At 57.1% G+C, this 10,160-nt stretch overlaps 1 protein-coding gene and 1 long non-coding RNA gene across 2 annotated transcripts in view; one reads left to right on the top strand and one right to left on the bottom strand.

The window, feature by feature from the left end:
* Positions 1-6: 6 nt before the first annotated feature.
* Positions 7-870, top strand: LOC106728126. Its single transcript, XR_001364380.1, has 2 exons — positions 7-176; positions 288-870. It is a non-coding gene; the product is annotated as an uncharacterized LOC106728126 (long non-coding RNA).
* A 201-nt stretch (positions 871-1,071) lies between these two features.
* Positions 1,072-10,160, bottom strand: part of SYNGAP1 (synaptic Ras GTPase activating protein 1) — a 30,473-nt gene continuing 21,384 nt past the window's right edge. Inside the window, 5 exon segments of the mRNA XM_014549209.1 lie at positions 1,072-2,975; positions 6,575-6,665; positions 7,607-7,818; positions 9,412-9,585; positions 9,953-10,160. The exon segment at positions 9,953-10,160 is cut by the window's right edge and continues 31 nt beyond it. Coding sequence (XP_014404695.1) covers positions 2,829-2,975; positions 6,575-6,665; positions 7,607-7,818; positions 9,412-9,585; positions 9,953-10,160 — 832 coding nt within the window. The 3' untranslated portion in view covers positions 1,072-2,828.

Here is a 10,160-nt window from a genome sequence, read left to right as displayed (position 1 = left end):
ATTGTCCGCGCCGCCCGGGGCCCACCCCGCCTGGCCTGCGAGGCGGGTGTTGCCTCCTGTTTCCTCCGCTTGGCAAGTGGTAGGTCTGGGATTGGAACCCAATTCGCTAAGGAACCATGTTCTTTCCTCCATTCCGCTTGGGGACATTTTAACCAGCAATGAAACCTTATTTCTAGGTAATTACTTTCTCTATTTTTATTTACTATATTTTTATTGATTTCAGAGAGGGAGGGAGAGAGAGAAACATCAATGATGAAAGAGAATCATTGATCGGCTGCCGCCTGCAGGCCCCACACCTGGATGGAGCCCACAGCCCGGGAATCAACCGCTGACCAGCCGGTGACCTCCTGGTTCATAAGTCCATGCTCAACTCCGGAGCCCCACCCGCCAGGTGGTAATTCTTTCTTTAAAGGATGCTTGTAGATAGAGACTTGGAATCTTTTATCAGAGAATGCTCCTGCTCCTGGGCCTCTACTTGGGGTTAAGTGGGGCAGTGTGGAGGGGAGAGCTACACTGGGTTTGGCCAGTGCAAAACCCTGTTAAAAAACAGACAGCTAGTCCCAAATGGAGTCATTTGCGCCAAGCCCATGTCTCAAACTAAGACTTAATACTTAACCTAATTGCAGTTTCACTTTCTCCCTGGAATGTCACCTTTAGCCATTCCGCCCGGGGTTACCTGATAGACCCCTTCCGTGTGGCTTAGGAGGGCGACCTTGTCTACAACAATGTTCTTAGCCAATAATTTCCTTTTCCCACCCCTTTCCACCTTTAAAACCATTTCTTTTCTGCAGCTGGGCTGAGCTATTTGCTGGATGGGATGCTGCCCAATTCATGAATCAGTGAATAAAGCCAATTAGATCTTTACATTTACTCAGTCGAATTTTGTGTGTGGTTTTTGTAACACCCTGCTCTAAAGCAGGAAGTCTGGCTGGGGGGAGAGTGACACTCCCGCAGGAGACTGTCTTGCACGGGGATGGTTCCTCCTGGGCTGTGGGTCTCCTTTCAGAAAGCAGGTCTTATCACCCTGTTGGTCCTCCTGGAGGTCCCAGCTTAGGAAAGCCAGCAGAGAAATAAAAGAACAATCTCCGTTTATTAAACATGGTTTTTCAGTTTCACCACACACTCCAGAAAAAAAGGAAATGGGGCTGGGAGTGGAGAAAAAGGGACGGCGGTAGGGGTAGAGAAGGCTGGGAGGGGGGTTGGGTAGGGAGGGAAAATGAGAAAACAAAATAAAACCGGTAGGGAGATGCGTCTCCCTACCCTTAGGGTGGTGGGTGGGGAGGGTAGCATGGGGGAGGGGGCTAGGAAGCTCTGTACACAGGGGTTGCCCCCAGCCCCCACACACACACCCCAGATATGTACAGTACAAACCCCAGATAATTACAACAGCCAAATAAGAGGAGAAAGGGGGGTCCCAGGTAGGGTCTGAGGTTGGGAAAGCAAGGAAAGGGCACAGGGATAAAATTTCACATATTTACAACTTTTATATAAGTATAAATTTGGCCCCGGCTGGGTGTATGTGATTAGGGGGAGGGGACTGAAGGGGGACTGTCCATACAAAAGAAAGAAGGGTGGAGTCTGCGAAGTCTCAATACCAAACGCAAGAAGGGATGAGGGGGCAAGGCTGGGTAGGGGATAGCAGTCAAGGAAGAGGGGTGTCAAGAAGGGGGTTCTCCCCTCTCATGACCTACCCACCCCAAACCCCATCCATCCTACCTCCCCTATCCCGCCAGAGAGCTATGTACAGAGAAACACCGAAAAATTGTGGAGCTGGCGGGAGGGAGGGAGGTGGAGGGAGATTGGGAGGGGGGGAGAAGAGAGGGTAGCCCAGCCCTGTCCTACCTCCCCCAGGGGACAGAGTCATGGAAAGAGGCCCCCAACACCCCTCTACCACACAGGTCCCCCCACCCTGGGGGAGAGAGACATGGCTTTTCCTAGAGTAAGTTCCCCCGTCCCCCTGGGAGTAGAGACCATGAAGAGAGAGGGGAGGGGCAGGGGGGGCTGTGTGTCATGGTAGGGCAGATCAGCTAGTCTGTCCTCCCCAACATACACACCCTCCTAAACCCTAACCCCTCACCCTAACCTCAATTCCACCCCACCCAACACACTGGGGGAGGGGGGGGCATCAGCCCCCTCACCCCGCTCTGGGACCAGCCAAGAGCAGATCAGGTGTGGGAGGAAGGGGAGACAACTCCCATTCCCCCCTTGCCGCCCCCACCCTGCCCCGGTGGCCCCTCCACCCCATCTGGGTTCTGGGTGGGGAGGGAGTAAATTTAAGAGTGGTAGGATGAGAAGGAGTTTGTGCGTGCTGAGCCCCCCCAGACGCTCCTGAGAAATCAAGGGGTAGGGCCCCCTCACCCGGGGTCCCCTCCCCATAACAAGGGGGACAGGGGAGGCCAAAATGGGGCAATGGAGGGGAGTTAGATTGTCAGCTCTGGTTACTGCTAAAAAATCACCCTGAAGTTGAAAGTTTGGAGGTGCCCCACCCCCAGGGTGGGGGCGAGGGTCTGTCCCCCAGTGCTCAGGGGAACGATGAGGCAGAGGATGGGGATAGCACCCCGGAGTGAAGGGGTCAGTGTGGGGTAGGTGGTGTCCTGGGGCAAGGGTCCTCGGGGATCACAGGAGGCAGCACCCCAACAGGAAGGAAAGAGGGGCAGCTCAGGGTCCCCGCTCTCCCTCCTGGAAACGGTGCAGTGGGGGTGGGGGACTGGTGCCCCCAGGAAGCATTCAGGGAGGCAGTCCCGCTGTCCTTCGGCGACGTCCAGTCCCGGCGGTCGGTGCTGTCCGGGGTGGGGTGATGGGCAAGGAGGTCTGTGATGCTGGGTGGGCTAGTGGTCTGCGGTGTTTCGGAACTCGCCGTTCTCGGTGATCTGCAGCCGGGGTGGGGGGGGCGGGACTGGGGGGGCCAGGCCGTTCCAAGGTGGGGCCAGCGTCACACGCGGGTTTGTTGGACCCAAGGGGGGAAGCTGCCTCTCCTGCAAGACACCAAAGAGGAGAGCGCGGACTTATTGAGACGCATCGCAGTGGCCTGGGTGCCAGCCCCCTCGCAGTGGCCTCCCCCAAAGCCAGCCCACGCCATAGGCCACGCCCCTCCTCTTCCCCCAGGACCACCGCACACCCCCTCCTGTTTCATTTCTCACCTTCAGTAGAAGTTACTTCTTCTGGGATCAGGGAGAAGGAATCTTACCCCAGACTCCTAATCGGGCCTTCAACCCAGGAGTCACAGCAGGACACCAGTTCAAAAGCAAGTTCCTCCCCCTCGCCCACCCCTTGTTCCTCCTGCCCAGCCCACCTCCTCCTCTGGGAGCCTTCTCCCAGCCCACCCCCATCCAAGGTAGGAACTTTGTGTTGAGGGAACAAGGGGAGGCAGTACAGCAAAACCTCATTAATCCAAACCCCCATGGATTTGGAATTTTTTCATAATTTGAATAAAAACTGGGCTTGAGTTTTCCTTTATCTATGAAGAAAGGGTGTGCTAAGCAAATTAATAGTGGCAATGTGTCTGTGGGAGGAATATTTAACCTATACCAGAAAACAGACTTTTCAGTCCTATCTATTCATTAACGCATGCTCCCTGAGGGCGCGAGGAGAAAAGCCTATTCATTGAAGTTTACTTACTGTATATATTTGAAGACATGCATTTCATTAAATAGACACTGTCATTCAGTTTTGTCACTTATTCAGAGTAGCCATCTTCTCAAATATAACATTCCAAATTAGAGAGGTTTAACTGTACTGGGGGGAAAGGAAGGGGATTCAGGGAAGTGACGTGGGAGGGCTGCCTCTCTCTCTCTCTCTCTCCCTCTCTCTCCCTCTCTCTCTAACCACAACAGCCTGGGAGCCCTGCGGACACAGCAGGCCCCAACCTCTGCAGCCACAGGAAGCGCACAGGCTTCATTCCTTCCCACCCCCGCGTTCCTTTCACTCCCTCTCCCTGGGCTCCCATTAAAGGTGAGGGTACCAGACCCTACCCCATCCGTGGTCCTGTATCCCCCCTGCTGCTCGGCCCAGCTCCTGCCCTCCGCTGGGAGAGGAGAAGGCAACCATCGGCACTAGGCTTCTGGTTGCTCACTTGCCTTACAAATACGGGCACAGGGTAACCCGCTTTGGGCCCCTGCCTCCTGCCCTCTTGCAGCAGGAAGTCTATCTGTCCCCCAATAAATTTTGTTTCCGCCAACCGAAAAATAAAATACAGGCGCAGAATTAACTTTTAAATTAATGGCTGAGTTGTAGAGCGGACAATGCCTAAAAGTGCTTTAGCAAAAGCTTCCCAATTATTTCCTGGGCCACAGGCTCGGCCCAGTTACGTCTGACCTTCTCTCTAAAGGATACAACATCCTCCCAGGTAGAAGCTCCCAACTCAGCTCTCCCTCCCAAATCAAAGACTCCCCTCTCAGAAGCCACCAAACCCCCAGCCACAAACAAAGCTGCCTCACTCGCTTCCCACAGTCAGCAAGGGAGGGAATGGCGGCGGCAGGGAAAGAAGAAACCTTAGATGCCGTCCCTCTGCGTGGCTGCCGGGCATGCCCCCACGCCCCCATGGACCCCATTTAGAAAGTAGATAAATTGGGGTGCCATTATTCATTTTCCAAAGGAATTCGCTGCAGGAGCCCTTTCCATGACGAGGTCCCCAGTGCCTTTCAGCGTCTGTTTACAGACCACTAAGACTTGGACAGAGGCTGGGCAGGCAGAGGTAAAGTGACAGTGCGAGGAGCCACTGCCTGCCACAGAGCAAGCCCACAGAAAATAAGGCGCTCAGAAATGAGGTCAGTGGCCGACGGGTTCCCTTGACTAGTTTTTTATGTAGGATTGTGTCTGCAAGGCCACTGGGTGGCGGGAGAGGGGGAGCGAGTGGCATTAGCCACCTGGGATGTGAGCTCTGATGGGAAGAACAGAGGTTATTTAACATGCTGCTCCTGGCACCCCTGTCTGGGAAGCAACATGGCCACGGAGCCCATGATCTTATCGAGAAGCGGTCTCAGCCCACTGCCAGCTGCCATGCCACTCGGGCCAGTCGGCGTGCTCACACCTGTCATGGCTCCTTGCTCCTCCTTCTCCACTCACCCTGCCTACTGCCCTGACATCTGAACAGAAGTCTTTCCAGGCCCCCCAGGGCCTCCCCGAGTTAACGAGCTCCTCCTAATTCCCACCTAATAGGGCTGCATAGGAGCCCAGATGCCTTCTACCTCACAGATGCAAGGAGAAGGAGGAGAGAGAAGTGGGTGAGAGGTGGAAGGAAGGAGGGTAGAGAACGAAGGTTAGGTAAGGAAGAGGAAACCCCAACCTACCTGCTGTGGTCAGAACAGCCCCTCTAGCAAGGGTGCCCCAACCCATCATCACCACTCCCCGATAACAAGCCCCACCCCCAAGGACGCTCTGGTGAAATGGGGGGTGACAGACATACACTGGAGAGGAAGAGGAAGAGGCTGACAGGAGGAGGCTGGGATGGGTTCTGTGGGAAGGGAGTGTGGTCTGGCAATGCACGGCCTCCAGGGTTGATGCCTGGCACTTGAAGGAATCACCTAGCGACCGGGAGGCAGCGGGAAGCTCTCTCTCTGGGCAGCGCCTCGGGAGATGGTCTATGCAGAAGGTGCCAGGGCAGGGTCTGTGGAGTGCGCAGGTGCGGGCAGCAGTGAGGGGGAGGCTGTGGAGAGGCGGAGGGGAGTGGGCTTCGGGAGTGACCAACCTGCAGTGGTCCGGAGTCACCTCCCCCTGTGTCCTCCGCCCGTGGTCAAAGAGCAACCCGGAGAACTACCTGATGAGGAGCTGCAGGGGGAGAGAGTGGGGTCATGGGGTCAGGAGCCTGGGAGGGTGGGAAGCCTGGCCGGCGGAGCAGGAGGAAGAGCGTGGTGGGAAAGTGAGCAGACTTGGGGGAGAGCAAGGGGCAAGAGTGCCTGGGAGGCCCTACAGCTGGCTGGTGAGAAGAGGGAGGGCAGCAGAGAGGTGGAGAGCTAGTCAGGTGTGAGGGCCAGAGGTGGCTGGACTTACACCCCGAGGGCGGAAGAGCTAACAGGGTGGGAGGGTTCAAGTTCTGAAGAGTCAGGAGGACTATGCAGGGGCTGCCCAGGAGTCAGGAAAACTGGGGAGCCAAGAGAACAGAGGATGGAGACCCCAAGTCCCCAGGGCCCCCGGAGCCTGGGGGAACGAGCAGGCACGCTGCCCTGTGCTCTATTCTAGTGAAATGCAGCGTCTTGGCCAGGGCTAGCCACCCGCCGAGAAGAGCGCTGAGGAAGCTGAGCCCCGGACAGGAGCAGGCACAGGAGGGCAAGGCTCCCGGAGCTGGGTGTGGTGTGGGGCAGAGCGAGGTTCTCGCAGGTCCTGAGACGCAGACAGAAGTGGGAAAGAGGGCGGGTAGGGGGATGGGGGCTGAGACAGCCAGGAGTGACAGAGGCACAGACAATGGGATGAAGATGGGGTCACTGAGGGGCTGCTGGGGGCAGCCAGTGGACACACGGAGGACAATGGGAGAGACAGACGTCAGTGGGGCTGGGGTGCTGGTGCAGTGAGAGCACGAAGGACCGTGGGATGGATGGGGATGGGACACGGAGAAGATAAATGACATTGTAATTTCCACCTGAGCGTCGAGCAGCCTCTTCTTGGGCTCGGGCAGCGGCTCAGCCATGGTGGGGTGGTCCCGGCGCAGCTCCTCCTCCACCAGCATCAGCCTGAAGGGACGGGCTTCAGTGGGGTTAGTGGCGGGCACTAACTGCCCAGGGAACTCCTGACCCGGGCGCCACGCAGCTCTCGAGCACCCTCCTCCCCGCCCCAGAATCCCTCCGTTGTCCGTTACTCACCCTCCCCTCAGGGACCCTCACATCCCCCTAAGGACAGCTTTCTGAGCGTCTACCATCCACATACGCCAGGCCGTCCGCTCCCATTCAGGGCAGCGCCCTCCCAGACCCCCAGTGGCTGAAGACCTGGCTCTCATGTCCCCCATTCCACCTCCTGTGTAGCCCCTGATGCCCCTCACCCAAGAGGTCCTCTACTATCACTGTTATCCCAGCGCCTCTCTGCCTTTGGTAGAGACCCTCAAGGTGATTTCTCATAACGGACAGCAATTGGAGCAGTGGTTTTCAAAAGTTTCCAATGAAGCCTTGTTCTTCTAATGTTACTCAAAAACACTTTAAGAATGAATCAAAATGGAGCTGGCTCTGAATGGAGTGAGGCCCAGGGTCCCTCCCAGTTCTCAGGATAACTGAGCCCCGTGCTGGGACTCCTCCATTGGAGCCCAGGGCTCCACAGAGCAGCTAGGAATGTGCACTTTATAAAAGGGGCATCCTTTTCTACCGAACACCCTTCCAAGCCTGGGGCGCAGGATGGGATGGTCAGTGGCTGCTCTGGACAAGGATCCCTGACTAGGTCTGAGGCGAATAGCACGGCCTGGGTTGAAAGTAACACAGTGGCGGTTGGACAGTAACAGGCACACGTTCCAAGGGCTTCAGAAGGTCCTCCATCGGGGACACTTACTACACTAAGCAAGGGGTTTCTTCCCTTCTGGTGGGTGAGTGTAGGGGTGGGCTTTCCTCACAGTGTCCGGAGTTGGGGTCTGGGGGCTCTCTTCAACCTCAAGCTCTCCCTTGCTACCCCTCCCCGGGCCGCCCCTCACCTGCCAATGATGCTCTTGATCTGCGAATCCTTCTCCACCTGCTGCTGCCTTAGCCTCTTCTCGCTCTGCTCCAGCCGGGCCTGATACTGCATCAGGATTTTGCTGGTCTGTTCTTCCTGGGACAGCAGCCTCCGCTCATACTCTTCCAGCTTCCGGTTGGACATGTGCAGCCGCTCCTTCAGTGAGTGGATCTCCTCCTCGTACTCCTTCACCTGCCCGCCGGGCACACGACCCCGCACTGTGAGAGGCGCCCTGCCCTCACCCCGCCACCCCGCCCCAGCCCTGCCTGCCAAGAACAGCTGCTGCCAGGGTGAGGATGACATCCCAACCACCTCCTCCAGCCCTTTCCCTGCCGGCTGATCATACGTACACACCCACTTTTTTGAAGGCCCCACCATGGAGCTGAAGATCCCTTACAATGGAGCATGGTCACAGACCCCACACCCCGAGGGGTATATACATGTCCTCACATGTGCACCTGGACACATGAGGCCCCACTCAGGAACCTAAACAGACTCACGGACACAACCTGAATTTAAAGCTAAGGGGACTCCTCAGCCCTACCCCAGGCCACAGAGCCTGGGGAAGACCAGGAAGGAGAGACACTGGCTGGGGAGAGGAAGGCTGCACCCTGGGGCAGAGGGTCTGGGCCTCAGGGGAGTCCGGGCTGAGAAGCTCCGAATGCCTCTCTGTTGATAATGAAGTGGGATTCCGAGGCTGGAAGGGCTCGGAAGAGTCATTCTATCTGCCCTACTGGCTCTAAAGCCTGGAGCTGTGCTGTCCAATACAGTATCTACTAACCACGCGCAGCTATTGAAAAATTAAATAAAAATTAAAACGTCATTTCCCCAACTGCACCAGCCACGTGAGCCGTGGCCACCATATTGGACAGTGGGGACCACAGAACATTCCACCACCACAGAGAACTCTACTGGACAGTTCCAGGCGAGAGAGAGCCTTCCTCCACAGGCTCCTCACCCGAACCGCCAACAGAAACACTGATCTGAGAGACGGCCCTCTCGTCCTCCGAAGAGCGCACACAGCAGGCGTCCTGGGTGAGGGGTGCTCACCCTCTGCCAGCAGGGCCAGTTCTCTCCTGGGGCTTGCTAACCAAGTCCACCTAAGTCGGTCCCAACATTTCCTCCGTCAAACCCCAATTCCCCCGAGAATCCGCTCCTACTCCCCAAGTTGGAGCCATACACTCTCTACCTATCGCCTAACCCTGCAGCCATGCTCTCCTTCAAGGTTCTTGGAGCAATGGCTTCACCAGGGAGCGTGCTACTAAGCCACTGTGTGTGCCCAGAGCTCTGGCTGTCTTTCGCTCTGGGCCACCGCCAGCTGGGAGTCTGGGTGGTCTTTTCCCACATGGGCCGATACACTCTACTGTACACCACCAACCCTCTGCCACCCCTGCCCATGGGGCAGTGACTGGGCAAAGCGGCCGTCGCTTATAGTGCATCTCAACCCCTCTATCCCGCCCAACTGATCAGCTGGCTGCTAGTAAAGTGACTTTCCCACTCCTGAGCGGCCACAGGAGCCCGGACTATGTTCTCCCTGGGGAAGAGCATGGGGGGTGACTGCCACAGAGCCTGTTCCTCCCCAGACGGGCTATGATGTGTATAACCCACAAAACAGAGTAGGAACTGAATTCTCAACGGAGAATTGTATCTGCTCTCCCCTAACAGACCGAAGGCTTCTCAAGACAGGGGGTCAAGTCTTTTCCTTTTCTTCCCACCATAACTACCTGATCCTGGCTGTTGCCCTCGGCAATGCCAAGGGCAGGGCAGGGCTTGGGGCTGGCGTACCCTGTCCAGCCGGCTCTCATCCATCGACTTGGAGTACTCCTTGAGCTTGTACTCCTCCCGCTCGATGTGGGCGCTCTCGATGTCAGCCGACAGGTGAGGCATGTTGGAGACCCAGGCCACCGTCCGCTCAGAGGCTGGCATTGTGGGGTTCAGCGTGGATGGCGTCTGAGAATGCTGGGACAGGGCAGGTGGGGCACAGAGAGGGAAGGTGGGAGAAGGCAGGGTGCATTTAGAGCGAGCACTGCCAGGAGACGGGCCCCAGCCCTGTGCCCCCTGCTCGAGCTCTGACCACCTGTGAATGCTAGGCAAGCTCTCTATCGCGCCTCCCGAGTGCGAGCTCCCTGCGGGCAGGGCCCTTTGCTGCTCACTGCCAAGTCACAGCGCCCAGAGCAGCACACGGCACACAGCAGGCTCTCCCACACACTTGTGTAACGAGTGGAAAGAGGTGAGAAAATTGTAATTTCAGACCACAAACTAATCTACCTCTACCTCCCCTACCCGTTTCCTTCTTCCCCCCTGCCTTCCTCCCAGCCTCACCTACCTGCTTGGTGATGGAGGGCTTGAGCCCCCCACCCCCTCCGCCACCGCTGCCCCCGCTGCCCCCAATGCTGCCCTCCTTGCTGAGGCTCTGTTGCCGTGGACGGGCAGGGCCGTAACTCGGCTCCGGCGACTGTAATAGATTCCCGCTGGATGGCCGCGGTTTCTGGGCAGCGCTGACTGTCAACTGCTGAGACTTGCCCCTCTGCAAT

Source organism: Myotis brandtii, unplaced genomic scaffold (genome assembly GCF_000412655.1).
Source record: "Myotis brandtii unplaced genomic scaffold, ASM41265v1 scaffold539, whole genome shotgun sequence".
Lineage (NCBI taxonomy): Eukaryota > Metazoa > Chordata > Mammalia > Chiroptera > Vespertilionidae > Myotis > Myotis brandtii.
This window is presented reverse-complemented; position numbering and strand designations above follow the sequence as displayed.